We start from the raw sequence: 17664 nt of genomic DNA on the forward strand, positions 1-17664 counted from the left end.
GGCTCCTGAAGGCTGGGAGGGCCGAATCTGTTCCAGGGCTGTCTCCTTGGCTGGTAGACAGCTGTCTTCTCCCAGTGTCTCTTCTCATTGTCTTCTCTCTCTGTACGTCTCTATGTTCAAATTTCCCCCTTTAAAATGACACCAGTCATATCAGCTTAGGGCCCCCTAATGACCTCATTTTAACTCGATTCTCTTTATAGAGACTGTGTCCACCTAAGGTCACATTCTGAGGTACTGGGGTTAGGACTTGAGCCTACAAATGGCAGAGGGTGGGGGGCACAATACAACTGATAATATCCATTAATAGCCATGGATTTCCACCCAGCAGTCTGGCCCCAGAGCCCAAGCTTCAGTCTGCACTGAAACTGTCATTTTTGTGGCTCAGACACAGTTGTGTATTGGCAGTATGATTCAACCTGACCCGCTTCCAAACAACTGTCACGCACCTCATGTGATGTTTTGTTCAACAATAGACCCTATGTACAATGGTGGTTCCATGAGATTTTAATGGAGCTGGATTTCCTGTAAGAAATGGAAGGGCATGTGGTTCAGGAGGATTTGTTTTCCTCTGACGGGTCAGTATCTGGGGGGCTCAGCAGTAGGTACCCTCTCATTCCCAGCCCCTTAGTGTTGAGTGCACAGGTGACATCCTAGTCCATTGGTCTCTGTCCTGTCTCAGTGGGGAGGAGCCTGTCCCTACCAGCACCACATACTCAATGAGGCACCACAGCCCTCCCAGACCTAGTCTGACAGGCTGCAGAGGGCATGGTTGTACATTCTTTGTTGGGGACCTAAGACCCTGTACAAGGACACAGGTCCACAGGAGCTACCTGAACAGGTGTTAAGGGCCACTGCCAATTTAGTAAAAACTTTGTGTGGTTGGGTGAGGCCAGCCTGTCCCTGGACTTGGGAAATATTTTCAGATCGTAATGATCTAAAGCACAGATGAGCTTTCTTCCACCACTTCAATGCCAGAGGGTCAATGGAACTGAAAACAAATTTCCAAAGTCAAAATATTGAGTCCTCAGTTCTACACCCTCTCCACGTTAGATGCTCTTTTGTTTATGACTACGTCAGAGTTCCTTCATCTGACACTGCTCCAACATGCAGTAGGCAAAACCACATGGCCATGACAATCCGCTATGTCCCTTTATCTTTCCTTCTGAATTTCTTATTCCTCCTGACCCTCGGGCCACCTCTCACTCCCTCCTGACTGTCACTGTGTTGGTGATCTCTGCCCCACCCACCCACTTGCTCCTTGATATTTCCAATCAGCCCAGCCCACAGCCCTGTTCACGGAGCAGCATCGACAGCTTCGAAGTTCTTTCTGACCCTATGGGAAGTAAGCAGGGAGAAGGACTCGTGTGACAGTGTTGACAAAATCTGCAGTGGTGCACAGTAATGTCCCAGGCCATCACATTCACTCACCACTGGCTCCCTGACGCACCCAGGGCTGCATCGAGTCCTGCACGCTCTGTTCATGGTGAATGTCCTGCACAGGTGCACCAATTCTTAAAAATATTTTTTTTTATTTTTCAGTTATAGTTGACATACAATATCATACTAGTTTCAGGTGTATAACCCAGTGACTGGACATTCTATATCTTACTAAGTGATCACCTGGATAAATCTAGTACCCATCTGACAACATGCATAGTTATTACAGGATTATCAACTATGCTCCCTACGCCGTACTTTACATCCCCTTGACTAGTCTGTAACTACCAATCTGTACACTTCTTAACACCTTCATTTTATTCACTCATTCTCCCACCCCCTTCCCACCTTTCACCCAGTCCCTCGAGCTCCTCCCCATTTCTATCTTTTATGTGATAATTTTACTGTAACTTCTCTATGTTTAGGTAAACAGATTCTGATCATTGTAGTACTCTTATCTGCAGTATTCAGTATAGTAACGGACTGTACAATAGGCAACATCCACCATCTAGCCAAGGTGTGTAGTAGGCTAGGCCACCTGGGTTTGAGTAAGGGCACTCTGCGAATGTTCGCATGATGACAAGGTCACCTAGACTGCATTCCTCTGAACATGTCCTTGTAGTTAAGTGACACGTGACCGTATATCATTCAGGTCAATGTTATAAATATTGTAATCATCAATGTATGTGGCAATGGAGAATGGAGAACATCCAAGAGCTAAAGTAAATGCACTACAGTCTGGAGAATGAATACTTCCTTAAGTGTGTATATTCCTAATTCTATCTCTTAAGGTAGCCGGGGCATACACATGCACACGAAACCCTTTGAAAACAGTGTCAGTTACTCTACAAAGGAGTTATGTATGATTTTCTTCTAAAATTTTTGTTCTGGCAAATATGGCAGTTTTGGACCAGGGACCAGAGAGGTGTAGAACATCTAAGCTTTTGTGAGTGTATTTCTTAGGGCTCCCTGGTTGTGAGTTAGGAAAACCACCTTTGTCCTGCTGACTTGTGCCAAGAAGGATCTGCCCTGAATTCCACCAGGGCTATAATCACATTCAAAATTGACCATGGCAGTTTAGAGTACCGTATCATGAACCATGGCCAAGACCAAACGCCCTTTTATATAATTTATAAAATTCAGTTTATTAAGTAAACTTAATCTTTAAAAATGTATGGAGCAGTTCCAAGTATATATATGGTAGACTCTTCATGTTTTAGCTTTGTTTCTCAATACCAAGAAGGCTTTTCAACCCTGTTTTCATAGTTGCTTTTATGGAAAAAAGTCTTTTTTGTTAATGTATATCATATCATGTAAAACATCTTTCATTTCTCCCTTTATTTAAAAATATTCTATCTTAAAAATTCAGTTCAGTAAAGGCTTGTTGCAACAGTAGTGACCTAACTTCATCGCACTCCCCTCTCGCTCTCCCCACCCCTTCCACTTTCTCATTCTGTCCGTGGTAATGCTCATGAGCTTCACCAGAGAAAACCAGGATTCCCACTGAGCCTAAGGAGCACCTTTAAGTGCTGTGTCCTTGCTCTTTGGTGATACTTTGAAGCTTGGCCACAGTAATAGGGTTTTGTCATAGTCGATTTGGCTGTTGTAACAAGAGACTATAGACGGGAGCTTCAACAACAGACATTTATTCCTCACGGTTCTGGAGGCTGGGAAGTGCGTGCAAGGTCAAGGTGCCTGCACCTTTGGTGTTGAATGAGGATCCTCTTCCTGGGCCCTCACATTACAGAGCAAGAGGGCTCTATTCTCCTCTTCTCATAATGTCACATCATGAGGGCTCCATCTCAGGACCTCATCTAACCCTACGGTCCCACCCCCACAACACCATCCTATTGGGGATTGGGGCTTGACTATGTGAGTCTTGGGGGGAACAGAAACATTCAGCCCACGGCAGATTCCGAACCATCAGGGATCAAAAGCCTGGTGTTTCCCCTCCCTGCTCACGAGTGTGTTCTCTTGGTTTTAGGTGTTCCCACCCCAAGCCAAGAAATTCTGCGGCACACGCTGAACACGCTGGTACGGGAAAGGAAGATCTACCCAACTCCAGACGGCTATTTCATCGTGACCCCGCAGACTTATTTCATAACTCCTTCCCTCATAAGAACTAACAGTAAGTGGTACCATTTGGACGAGAGGATACCTGACAGGTCTCAGTGTACCTCCCCACAACCCGGAACCATAACGCCCTCTGCTTCGGGCTGCGTCAGGGAAAGGACATTACCCAGAAACCACTGCGACTCTTGCCACTGCTGCAGAGAAGACATGCACAGCATGCACGCGTCGACTCTGCAGAGGAAACCTGCCAAGGACTGCAAAGACCCTTACTGCCCTCCTTCACTCTGCCAGGTGCCACCCACTGAAAAGAGCAAAAGTACTGTAAACTTTTCTTACAAGACAGAAACTCTCTCCAAACCTAAAGACAGTGAAAAGCAGTCCAAAAAGTTTGGGCTCAAGTTATTCCGGCTAAGTTTTAAAAAAGACAAGACTAAACAGCTAGCCAATTTCTCTGCCCAGTTTCCTCCCGAGGAGTGGCCACTGCGAGACGAGGACACGCCGACGACCATCCCGCGGGAGGTGGAAATGGAAATCATTCGGCGCATCAACCCGGACTTGACCGTGGAAAACGTCATGAGGCACACTGCACTAATGAAGAAGCTTGAAGAGGAAAAAGCGCATAGGAGTAAAGCCGGGTCCTCTGCCCATCACAGCGGAAGAAGTAAAAAGAGTCGGACTCATCGGAAGTCCCACGGGAAGTCTCGGTCACACAGCAAGACGCGAGTTTCTAAAGGAGATCCGTCAGAAGGTTCCCACCTGGATATCCCAGGTGACAGAGAGTATGACTTCTGTGATCCTCTCACCAGGGCCCCCAGGGAGGGCTGCTTCATCATTGAACACAAGGGAGAGAACTTCATTATGCACAGCAACGCCAACGTGATCGAGCCTCATTTCCCCATGACACCAGAATGGGATGTGTCGGGAGAACTGGCCAAAAGGAGAACTGAGATGCCTTTTCCTGAACCTTCCAGGGGAAGCTCCCACTCAAAAGTGCACCGAAGCCACAGCCATACCCAGGACCGGCGGTCTAGGAATGAGAGGTCTAACAAAGCCAAGGAGCGGTCCAGGTCCATGGACAACTCCAAAGGCCCTCTGGGCGCCTCCTCTCTGGGGACGCCGGATGACCTGGCCGAAGGCTGCAGCCAGGATGACCAGACGCCTATCCAGTCCTACATCGACGACAGTACTCTGAGGCCTGCACAGACCTCTGGTCATCAAAGGGCTCACATTTTGTCCACAAGCTATAAAGAGGTATGTATTCCAGAAAAAGTTGGTGGCAGCAAGGAACCATCCAGCGCTTGTAGCCTCTTGGAGCCAGGCAAACCACCCGAGAGTTTGCCATCTTATGGTGAGCTCAACTCTTGTCCGGCAAAAACAGCCACGGATGACTATTTCCAGTGCAACACCTCCAGTGAGACAGTGCTCACGGCGCCATCACCTCTGGGAAAGAATAAAGAGGACCATGACACTCTAGCCCTGGCAGAAGGGGTGAAAAAGCTGCCCCTCTCTGATAGGCCGGCCCCGCATTCCTCCAGGGAGCCTGTGGGGCACAAGGAGGAGTCACCAAAAGGGCCCGGTGGGGGCCCAGCGGCTCCCGGTGCAACGGCAGAAGGGATCGCCAATGGACGCCTCATCCAGCATCATGGCGCCGAGCCCAGCAGCCTGGACAAGAGGAAAGAGATATTCAGCAAAGACACACTGTTCAAACCTCTTCACAGCACCTTGTCTGTCAACAGCTATCACAAGTCCAGCCTATCCCTCCTCAAATCTCATCCGAAGACACCTGCCGACGCACTGCCAGGCCGATGCGAGAAGCTAGAGCCATCACCCCTGGGGACCTCGGGGCCACAAGTCCTGCCAGCCCTCCAGCGTCAGCAGGAGTCCGGGGGGAACCAAGAAGCCTCGTTTGACTATTACAATGTCTCCGATGATGATGACTCTGAGGAAGGAGCAAACAAGACCACAGAGGAGGAGAAGAACAGAGATGATGTGGGCACCATGCAGTGGCTCCTTGAGAGGGAGAAAGAAAGAGACTTGCAGAGGAAATTTGAGAAGAACCTCACCCTTCTTGCCCCAAAAGAAACCGACAGCAGCAGCCACCAGAGAACCACCCATTCAGCACGCCTGGACAGCATGGACAGCAGCAGCATCACTGTGGACAGCGGATTCAACTCCCCACGGTAGGGAGAGGCATCTTTCTGCACACACATACACCCACCGGGGCCTGGGGCTTTATCCAAAGAACTCGAAAAGCTTCTGGTCTCACAGTGTCAGTTCTGCGAATGAGGGTTAAGAGTTGTGTGAGTGGTATTGTTAACAACCTGTTTCTGACTTCTTTTTCAGGAATTGAAACATGTTTCTGCAGCTGTAGAGATCACCAATCTGGACTGGTGGGTTGGCTCCTTCCCTCAAACTCGCATCAGTCCAATCTAAATAAGACCAACATTTCCCAGTATTTTTTCCTATGTTTATATTGCCACCATACTGATAAAGAAGGTGTTTTTTAAAAGTCCTTTGAACATTGAGTAGAATGAGTAGGTAGTGGGGACAGGGTCAGGGCTAGGGGTAAATTGATTGACTCAAGCACTGCGGTCCCTCTAGTGAGAATGTACAGCTGACTCTTGAACAGCACAGGTTTGAATCGTGTGGGTCAATTAAGGACAGATTTTCTTTCCCAATGGATTCTCTCTTATGATTTTCTTACTAACATTTTCTCTAACTTGCTTCACTGTAAGAATACAGTATTGATACGTATACAAATAAGTGTTAATTGACTGATTATATTATCTGAAATGCTTCCCATCAACAGTAGGCTGTTCTTGTTTAAGTGTGGGGAGAGTCAAAAGTTATATGCGGATGTCCGACTGCAGGAGGATCAAAACCCCTACCCCCTGTGATGTCCGAGGGTCAACTGTAAAATCAGATCTCAAAACATTCTCAGCGGACCTGGAAGCTAGTTGCTGTTGTAACCCCAACTTTCTGTGTAGCCCGCCCTTGTTCATCACCTTCCTCTCACCACTCACGTGTCTACAGAGAAATGGACCTTGTTCTACCCACAGGAAGATCGGGGGCCTCTGCTCTGTTAGATCAAAGCATGTACCAGCGCTGTTCTCTCTCCCCCTGCAGAACTGGTACAACCTAATCTGAGTCCTCTAATCACAGTCCCTCCTTTTTAGTAGGTGCTAGTGATTCAGCAAAGGGTTGACAGTTGAGAGTATGTAATGCCTGAAGGTCATGTTCAGGGCACTGAAGTAGTTCAGGGGCTAGGAAGGCGAAAGAGAGTCTATACAACTTCCTTTTTTTTTCTCCTTTACTCTTCCTTCTCTTCAAAGAGCAACTCCAGCCCTCATTTTCCTTCTAAATTCTACTCCAGATTGGTGACTCTGAGATGCAGAAATACTGTGGAGAGGTGGACAGTCCTCATTTGCTGTGATTCCCAAGATTTGACAATATTTGTAATTTTAACAAGCATTCAGATATGATTATACACTTCATATGTTTATTTTAATTATGAAGAATTCTAATCAGTTCTGTTGTGATCACTTCACTGTATCTCTAGCTAATTTGGGGACATAACATCCCGAAATTAGAACTGGGAATCGGTAATCTGTCACATTATTAGGCCTTTGTTACCATCACCATCATCATTATTATCATATAACCATTTTCCCAAGTTAACATATGTGGAAGTCCAACATCTAAACAGACTACAGAGCTTGCACTCTGGTAAAGTGGGTAGGAGACCAGGGGTCTCAGATCTTTGCTGCCTGTCCCTTGAGGAGCCCTAAGGGACCTCAAGGAGCATGGCACTCAGTCTGAAAACTGCTGGCCTATTAAATGACTTTTCTAAGAAATAACTTTTCCTGCATAATTTGCAAATCAAATCCTAAATTATGTACCAATTATTTTGTTGTGTGTCCTTTCCTTTCTGTTTCTTTCTTCTATGCTTTTTCTCTCCTCTTGAAATCCTTACAGGGGATACCTTATAGGCATAATTGGAGGTCTGTGATCGATGGTAAAAGTTCAAGACCATTGCCTATGGAAGGTGTGGTTTATTTGCCTGTACCTTATGCTCTGCTCTTTCATAGTATGTAGATTCTTCCCACGGAATGCTTTTCACACAGCAGCTTCTGACCCTTCGTGTTGCCCTTGGCCCCCGGCCCTCTGCTGAGAGAAGACTTTAGTACTCCAGAGGTAGTTGCTAAGTGGACGTTGCGAGTCTTTGATGGTTCTGACTTGAGAACCTACCCCTGCAAAACATTGGAAGTTTTTTGTTTGTTTGGGGGCAAAGAAACAGAAATACTCATGAGAGAGTTGAACCAGTCTCTCCACAGGCTATATTTTATCTCTGAATTTGGGGTTCAGAATACAGGATATGAATGATTAATTTTTTTGAAGTCAGTTTATTTGCATTTCTGGAAGAGCCTTGTCATGGTAGAAGGTAAAGGTTGTTCTGAGGAGATAGCCTTCACAAATTAGCCGTGTGTCTGTCCACCCCATTAGGCAGAGTTTTCTGCATAGGAATATAGAGCTCAGCCATAAATTCCATGCAGTTAGAGGATTTATGTGACAATTCCTTATTCTACCCCCTTCTTATTTAATGCATTTTCTATACCTGTGTGTAAACTGTATTTTCCGTATACCTCAGTGGATTCACCAAGCTGCCTTTCTAACTGATGCATGGGAGAGTCTATAAAGGAGAATACTTGCGTTGCAGGGAGTTTTGCTGGCTAGCATGAGGAGTATTTCAGCCAGATGGCATCATCCTACTGACAACTCTCCACGGATGTGAGATACAGAAATCTTAAGTGTACCATTTATTCAGGTCTTTCAGTAAATAGTTCACTGACCAACTCAGATCCAACTTTTTAAAAAAAGACCAAAAATGGTGATCCCCACACTCTCAGCTTTCAATGCTGGCTCAGGAGTCATGTTCAGCCACATTTCTAAAATTCTTCAGTCTCCTTTTCGGGGAACTGAAAGGGTATTGAGAAGGGAAAAAGGTAGAAATTTAAGCTCTGCCATAGATCTAATATCGAAACTGAAATTTTTTGACATTAAAAGCCTGCTATTCCAAATCTGAGGCCAAAAATGGTGGATAAAGTTAATATGAAAACCAGAGACACCCAAGGCTGCTAGGGACACGTCCACTGTCCATACCACTGTGTGATGTGTGTTGTGTGTGAAGCCAGGGGCGGCATGAAACACAGGCACTAGGAAGACGAACCACGGGGCACCTGGGTTCAGGTCTTCTGCCTCTGAAATCCCAAGGTCTTACTTTTAAAGAGGCAGCCCATTAGCTCTCTCCTTTAAAAAAGTAAGAACGTTTAAATTTGCGGGATAGTTTTCCTGCTCACACTCCATTGGCGTTAACTTTTTCGCCCTCACGTCCAGAACCCTCACTGTCACTGTCACACCTTGCACCCGTGACTACAGCTGTCATGCAGTGCATCCTTTGGAGAAACTGGAGTCCTGTGCCCATTTATCACGGTGACTGTGCGGGCCGTGGCAAAGAGGCGTGTCGCAGCTCAGACAGGTACCGGCACAGGCCGCCCTTCGCAGCGACGTGTATCTTCAGTGCCTTGCATGGCGCCTGGCATTCAGCAGGTACATCTTGAGCCCTTGCCTTAAAAGCTGGTTTAAAAGTGTTTTTTTTTGGTTCGCCCAGTGTGTTTTCCCGTAGAAAGGATGGCGTTAGTAATGTGTAGCTTCCCAAACCAACCCACAGTCGCTACTTTCCTCATGACGTACCGGATATCGAACAGAAATAATTTACACTCGTCCAGCTGTTCTGTGTACAAACTCCTGTTTCTACAGATGCCTGTTTCTTCTTCACGGTCACTCGGTGAAGAGGTCAGTCAAGAAACCTCCCCGATTTTAAAAATGAGGGAGTTAAATACCAGGGAGGAGAAATGCTATCGTGATTAAGAATGACACCGAAGGAACGTGGCATGGAATCTCTGGGGACTTCACATTTAGCACATTTATCACCTTTCTTTCTTCCTTCACCTGACCCATGCCTCCATGGTAGGGCTAGGAAGCCACTGACGATTTTTCTTAGGGAAGAGGTTAGGCAGGTAAGTAGGTAAGTCTGATACTTCCCATACTGTCAGCGACAATTTGTTGAGCATTCTTTAGGTATGCCCGGATTTTACCATAGGCATGATAGAAGAACGTGACTTATTTCTATAAAGATGCTAACTTTCTGGGGGTACCCTCTGCTCTCAAGAAATGTCTGGTTGTCTTTTTGATAGTCAATAAATACACTTTCTTTGGAACAATGAACTCTTGGCCCTTTGATGAGAAGCAAATTCAAGGCCACAAGGGATTAGGATGGAAGAAACTTAGTAAGGGCTGCCAGGGTCTGGGGTACAGACAGAAGTGCCATCACTTTGGGATGGGAATGAGGGGCCGTGAGGGTGTCCACTATCGTACTTTGGTAGACCACCTCCAGCAGGCTCCAACCAGGTATGGGGACCAGCTCCCATCAAATTTTTATAAACCTTGAATCTATCCAATAGGATGGGCTTTTTGAGCATCACTGGGGTTTCTTCAGACTATCTGTCTCCTGGTTTCTTATTACCATTTTGAGGACATTGAACATGAAACCCATGCAGCTCCTGTCAATCAGGTCCAGTAATCTTATTTCTATTATTTCCCTACACATTTGAAATGTTGAATGTTCTCAGTCTCTTGGAGCAATAAAATAGATATCAGTATTCCTAACTTAGAGAAATTAAGAGAAGTCAAAATACTGAAGTCGTTAAGTCATCTCTACTCTAGAAGAATCCTTTAAAACTCCTACCAGAGAGGGTTGGGGGCGGGGCATGTGGATAATGTAAACTTCACAACGGAATGGGTAACATCTAAGATTCCTCATCAGAAAATATCATGTGTAATGTGTTTTCACTAAAGGGTTAAAATTTTTAACCCTTTAGAGGTGCGAAGGTGTCTAAAAAAGGATTTTATTTCCATCAGTGTGGCCGATTAGCCAATGGCACGCTTGAAGTCCACCAGAGTCAAAGTCTGCTAATCAAGAATGAAAACAGGATCATTAGCATACAGTCATTGAGTTTATTCAGGAGCGGTTATATCAATGAAGTCCCAGCCTGAAATGAAATCATTCCATATGCGTGTGTATGAGTACGTTTAAAAACGGATGCAGTAGCTGTAGATCACATCAAATTTTTTTGACGTAGTTTCCTTGGGGAGGGGGAGCCATTGAAAGGGCAAGAGCTGTGGAAAAACCCTTTATTTGGGGTGCTGCCAGCTGGGTGTGTCACACGGGCTCTTGGGGCCAGGTGTGAACAATCAGAAGGAGAGGGTCTGTGTGTGACATTGGGAGCCAACAGAGCAAACCTGTCACCTACATCGTTTGCTCTTCCCCTGGAACTCACTCTGTAATCATTTATGTTCCAAATAAAACAAAACGCAACCTTTTTACTCTTTTAGCACTCGGGAGAGCCTGGCTTCCAACACGTCAAGCATTGTTGAAAGTAACCGTCGGCAGAACCCCACCTTGAGCCCGGCCCACGGTGGAGCCGGCCCGGCCTTCAACTTCCGAGCAAGTACGGACCCCCCGACCAGCGACGCTGACAAGTTGCAGAAACCTTCCAACTGCTTGCAAGCTTCCGTGACTAGTGTGTGAGAGCCGTTCTGCCTCAGATCTCCTGTCTCGTTCGATGCAGCCAAGTTTACGACACTGGGACTGATGTTTACATCTTCGGGAAGACAAGCATCTCAACCACAGTTTTCGTGTTTACTTAAACTGTGCTGCTAAGTAGGCTAGAGCAAAACACAAAAGTCTTTCTTTCAGAGTATTGCTTCTCACATGTATGGCTCTGTAGCAACAGAATAGCAGTAGGGTGATGTGTACACTTTTGCTTCACTCATTGTACCCGAGCACCTATAGGAACGTCTAGACGCCGTCAGTGTGATGCGCATTTTCGATGGCATGCAGTTTGCCAGTTCCACGTCTCAATGCCACAGGTGCGCGTAGCTCCCGGTCTGTGGACAGATGGTGCCGCAGAACTGATTCCTGACACTTCCCCCCAAAACATGACGACAACAACAACAACAAAACAACACTAAGCCACCACAAAATGTCCGATGCAAGGGCCCGTTGTGAGGGACGCCAGTACCACCCTGCTCAGAAGGGACCCCAGCCCTCTGTGTGTGAAGCATTTAGGCACCTGTCATTTGTCACTGTGAGTGTGCGTGAAGCAGCTTTGCAGGCACACAGGGGAGTGTGTTGGGAGGGCCGTGACGGCCGTGCTGGGAGTGTGTGTGTGTGTGTGTGTGTGTGCGTGCAGGAGTTTGTGTTTAAGGTTACAGATGCTTGTCTGAGTTTGAACCTTCCGTCATCACCCACAGGAATATAGGCCTTTGAATCTGAAGTGGATAAAAAGGAAGGGGTCCCCAGCCTGGCTGGGGCGCAGTGCTCAGTGATGGAAAAAAGGAAGGGGTCCCCAGCCTGGCTGGGGCGCAGTGCTCAGTGATGGAAGAGGCAATGTGGACTTCTAAAAGGTGTTCGTCAAAGACACCAGGAAGAGCGTTTCTCTTTGGGATACTTATGATGATCCTAGCTTACAAGAGTAGATACGATAATTAGTTTGTTTAAAAGCAAAGTGTTCTTTGTGATACAAATGAAGAGTATGGCCTGGGGGATGTTATTCTTTCTAATGGAAGGACATAAATCTATTTTATGTAGTTTTAAATAGAATGCCTAAATTAGGCTGTGGGAGATCATTTTTAGTGGTTAGAGGAAAGAGCAGCTTTAGGGAGAGTTGAACTTCAGGCCTTTTATTCCTGGGAAGATATCTATAGAGAAAACTTTAACGTAATTTTTGATCAGAAATAGAGATGCGCCCATGTGATTAACCACAGAATGTGCCCATTCTGCAAGTGTGGTATAATTCTAACTTGTACTCCCCTAAAATTGACCAGAATGACAATTATGCATACATGAACTATGCCAGAGTAATGTTTACAGATACTTTGTAACCAATTTCAGGAGGCATTTTTAGGTGGCTGTATGGTTATTAGCCCAACTTATTTCAAAATGGTTTGTTAACATTTGGCTGTAGTTTACACGGTCACGTTGAATGCAAAGAAGCTGGTCAGCAGCAAAGGAATGACAAGTAAGCTTCAGCCTTCTAGGAAAAAGACTTTCCAAAGTCCCCTTGTTTTATTTTATGAGAACAGCAGAATAAATTGGGAGAGAATGGAAAATTATTTGCAAAAGGGTTACCTAGGACATGAGCAGATGGCCTGACCAAAAGTTTATTTAGTTTAGTGGTGTGTGATGTTTGGAGCCATATACCATAAAATATAGATCCAAAAATAAACCTACAGTGTTCTTTCCTCAGATTTCAATCAGTGGCATAAAATCTGTGGAACCCCTCTACCCCCGTATTAGGTTCAGTCCTGGTGATCTGTTTAAAGAATGCAGTCGTATACATTTGGTGCCCCCTCTTGCTTTATCGGACATTTGGAAGGTGCATGGGAAACTGGATGTATCGAGTTCAGTGCAGGCTCATTTTGTGTGCTTAGAGCGAAGCCTCAGCCCACTTCTTGGTACACTCCCACACCACTAAAATGCATAAGTCAGCTGGCGTTCAGTGTCATGCCTTATTTCCTCCAAGGCATGCTTTGATTGCTCAGAAATGCACTATTTGTCTCACTGCTTAAATATGTCCAGATCTGCTTAAATACCTCTTAGATAACATATCTGAGAGACTATATACAGAGTCTGTTTCCTTGGGGAGTTGTATACCATACGGTTAGAAAATTCTTCTGTCTAAATTCGTTTTTCCCCCCAAAACCTGCTCTCAAGTGTTTATCATGCTATCAGTTCATAAATAATATAACCATTGAAACAATCCATCAGCCTCTAGTTGATCCTCTAAAAGCAGCCATTATAATAATCAAATACTGTGTGAACAGGAAAGGAAAGCATTACCTTTAGAAGCTTTAAAATATGAGTTTATCAATATTTCACAAGAAGTAGGTTTACAGATGTTATTCCAATGAAATGTGTACACTATTTGCCTGATGCTATTGGGCACATGATTTGGAAAAAAAAAAGAAAAGAATTCCCTCAGACCAGCAGCCATTAGCATAGAAATAATGGACTTCAAAGATGGTATGACGTAAGCAGACGTTCCAGGCAAGAATAGCCTCGTGGGAACTAGTTGGGATTCCTGAATGGGGAAGGAGGGTGGCAGGAAGCGCATTACAACGTCACCCAAGATGGTCTATGGTGAGGTTGTCAGTGACCAAACACTTGGGCCACTCCAAGCTTCGCCAACATCCTCGCCCTCCGGTGAAAGGAGAGCTTTGTGCTCCATGGATGCTTAGCTAGTCCTCACTTGGCGTGTGTCCCCTGAGAGGTTTACAAAATTGGGTCTGGATGAATCTCTGTGTAGCGTTCAACTTTAAAGGGTCAACCCATCTGTCAGCATTTTGCACACTTATGTATTATTATGATACAGCATATTACTTTATGGTAATTTTTATTTTTACATATAACTACCTCCATAAATCTGATGAAGCGGCAGCAGTGCGTTGAAGCATATTGTTCAGAAAAGCAAAGTTTGAAACTTGCGTGTCATTAGGCCACGGCGTTTGGTGTGTGTGTCAGTGATTGTCTACGTGGACTCATGACTTCTTCATGGCCATGGTTTCCTTTGATGGCATTATTCCACCTTCAGATGTAAACCTGTCTCCCCTCTCTTGCCCACAAAAGCGCACTTGATTTTGTTAGGAATGATAGGAAGTTTTCATTTCCTGCCTTCCCACCTCCCCACCCCAGTTCCTGCCAAAAGTTCCCCCTGGCAAAGAGCCAATTGGTAAATGTAACTTGGCGAGCTATTGACTTCTATAAAACTCTGGTTTCAGTTCTAGATTCTCAGTAGCAGAAGACACATGAGAAATCGGGACTGCCACCCTTGAAGCACTTTGGTCCTCTCTCCCACCACAGCAAACCTACACTTCACTTCAGTGAGCAGAGCTGTGCCCTGTAGTCGCAACTTCTGTTATGTAGTTGGGGTTCCATTCTGTATGTGTGGCACATCTCAGGGGACCTTCATGAGCACGTGAAAAGTCGGGGCTGGGGGTGCCTAGCAAATCATGAAAATAAATCGGAGGGCTGAACGGGGACTAGCTGGTTAGAGAAAACAAACGATTGCTTCTCTGACTTTGGGAAGCTCGAGGTCAGGAAGCAGAAATTGAAAGTTAATCTGGAGTAACAATGATCTGAACACCGGCTGTCCCAAATCTCTCTTTTCCGTAACCCAACCAGCGTTTCTAAAACGCGAATTTCAATGATATTGCAGTCACCTTGGGAACGGAAAAAAAAACAAAACCAACTCTTCAGTGGAAACAAAAGCATTGTTCCTTTTTTTAGGTTGGCACAGCTTTGCAAAATTCTACCCAGGATAAACCACTTACCACCACGAAGTGTACTTGAAAATAAAGTTTTTAATTTCAGTGATAGGCATATTGCTCACAATACAATAGTGATCATATTGGGGAAAGTCTCATTGTTTATAGCATAGGCAGTATTTGGAGCTCGGTTAAAAACCAACAACCTATAATGACTTTACAAGTTCATTGTGGGATCTCAGAGTGCTTCCAAAGCATTCAGATTCACAAACAACCCGCCAGGCAGGTCCTATTTGTAATATCCATACTTGAAATGCATGAACAGAAGGAGTGACAAGATTACCCAGAACACAGCGGCAGCTATTCAACGATCTCTTTTCTATCTGTTTGATAGACCATCGTGAGAAATCACTCAGTACAATGCTATTTTTTTCTGATGTGTGCTAATAAAGTCAAAGAAAACAAATACAACTTTACCCCTTTGTCCATTTTCATTCAAAAAGTTCAGGGTGTTTGGAATTTCACACCTCGGTACCCCTCACTGGATTGATTTAGGAGGTGGGGGGTCAACGCGTCCCCTCACATGCCATGGTGGTCAGAAGTCGATCTAGACCTACACCCTGTTTACGGTTTCACATCGGGCTTCTGTCACCCCCGCGCTAAAACACCATCTTTCAGGAACATGACTGCTCCCGGCAGTGGAAGGTGCCGAAACAGGCATTTTCATGAGCACTCGTCACAGTGCTTCTTAGCATGACAGAAATTCAGTACCATCATCAAGCCCTGCCCTGAGGAATCTGGGTTTCCGAGGGAGCTGGTCTAGTTCTACCTATTTTCCCAAATTAGGAGATAGAAGATCCTCAAGGGGGACCCTCTCTCTTGCCACAGGCCAGCCATGGGACCAGCTGGCAGCACGCTGGCAGGTGACAGTGGACCCCGGCAGAAGGGACCCTTTCTTTCTCTCTTCCCCAGGCCCCAGTCCTGTCCTGCCCATTGTCAAGGCCGCCAGTACCCTTCTGTTCCTCAGTGACTCTCCTGTACACATTTAGTGCCAGAGAAGCAGGAATATGGGAGAAATGAATGCAAAAGCCATGGAAAACATTGTTTTGCTTTGAGTTAGTGAAATACGGTCAGGAAAGAGATTGCCATCGGTCTGATCTTTGCCAAGTAAGATAAAAGAAAAAGCTGTCACCCTGTTCCTCCCCCAGAAGGGTTTACAGTATTAAGGAAACATCCAAGATTTTCCCGTAGATTTTTACATAGGAGACGTTTCATAAATTGCATATATCAAAAACTCATTATTAAACGTGCCCTGGTGTGTTTGAAACAGACAGCAGCATCTCCCGGGTTGAGTTCCACGCGGCGTCTCCTGCGGCAGCAACCCAGAGAGCCCCCGGCGATGGGCCAGTGGCCCAAGACCCTGTGTTTTCACAGTCGTGTTGTCTGTTGCTCACAGTTGCTGACTTGCGAGGTTCAGAATCCCACAAGGCTCAAAGAGGGACTCAGCCTCCTTCTTACAATTGTATATTATCAGTTATTGGGCTTTAAATTGCTCCTGTTGGCTTCTTATGTGAACACACACACACACACACACACACACACACACACCCTGCCAACAAGGGTAGGGGCTGCTTCCCAGGGGAGGCAGTGACGACAGGAAGCCCGTGCAAGGCTAGAAGCTTGGCTGGTCCACATACCGCTGCCTACCTCCCTGTCCAAAGGTTGACCTTGGCACCCCCGTTCCTTTGCTCCCACCCAAAAGAGGTACCAAATCTGAGATGTGAGATCTCCAGTATCAGTCCTCTGCAGTTCCAGGAAATTTATCATGAAGGACATGCTCTGCAGCTCCTCGCCTTCCGTCCCTCCAAGTCTTCTCCCTCCTCCCCGTCTCCCCACCTAGATACCAATCCACCGCCGTGGTTTCCACATTGGAAGGGCGAAATAGTGTGTGGTATTGTGCACACAGGACGGGTTAGCCCCAGAGCTAACCTCGGCTCGCCTTCCTGTAAGTACTGACAACTACAAATTAAGGTCCTTAGAGTAGTTGACATAGATACGACTTTCTAGCAGAGAATTAAATTTCAGCGTTCAGTTTAAAGGGATCATAATTCTGCAGGTATCTTTCTCTGAGTGACTGAATGTGACTATTGCATTAGGGTACATGAATTAAGAAGTGCAAGTGGGATTTACTGTATGTTAGAACGGAGTTTTGCAGCCAAGACTGCCTTGAAAAAAAATGTGTTTGCACTGAAAAAAAAAAATTTAAATTACTTGGTCTCCGGTTGCTGTAAAGGTCATCCAAGATGGATGCTCTGTTTATATTGTATAGTATTTCATATGAAATAATTACAGTTCATGAAATGTCTTCCCTAACGTTACTGATTTATAACAGCACATTTGTAACATGGTTTTTATTGTGTCAGTGTGCCATATTGTAAATGATGATTACTTGTCATGCTTAGTATAATAACTTAAAAGGACAAAAAAGCACAGGGATTTTTGTAAGTCTATATTTGAAAGTCCCTCCATATGGTAATATTGTGTTCATGTTGTTTATGTAGTGTTGTGTGAAATATCCATTTTGGATTGTGTTACTTTTTAAGATATTAAATAACATTTGGTTATATGTCTAAGTGGATTTCTTTGGTACCTGAGAGAGAATGCTTTAGGTGAGATCAATTTATTTCTCTCCCCGGTTAATATGGTTTTGTGACAGGTTTTTAGCGCACAATCTTCATTAGCGCTTTTGGATAAAAACAACTAGAAGTG

The 17664-nt window shown here is 45.3% G+C and overlaps 1 protein-coding gene across 5 annotated transcripts in view; it reads left to right on the forward strand.

Annotated features, from left to right (window-relative positions):
• STOX2 (storkhead box 2) overlaps positions 1–17136 on the forward strand; it is a 184486-nt gene extending 167350 nt beyond the window's left edge. For 3 of the 5 annotated variants that reach the window (XM_037055145.1, XM_037055148.1, XM_037055149.1), the window contains 2 exons: positions 3422–5690; positions 10963–17136. In XM_037055145.1, the coding sequence (XP_036911040.1) occupies positions 3422–5690; positions 10963–11158 (2465 nt within the window). In that variant the 3' untranslated portion in view covers positions 11159–17136. Of the gene's footprint in view, positions 1–3421; positions 5691–5853; positions 5901–10962 lie in introns of all 5 variants that reach the window. The other 2 variants (XR_005067767.1, XM_037055147.1) reach the window with 2 other exon arrangements.
• Positions 17137–17664: the final 528 nt, after the last annotated feature.

This window comes from Sturnira hondurensis, unplaced genomic scaffold, assembly GCF_014824575.4.
Source record: "Sturnira hondurensis isolate 20B ecotype Veracruz unplaced genomic scaffold, ASM1482457v3 Scaffold0008640, whole genome shotgun sequence".
NCBI lineage: Eukaryota > Metazoa > Chordata > Mammalia > Chiroptera > Phyllostomidae > Sturnira > Sturnira hondurensis.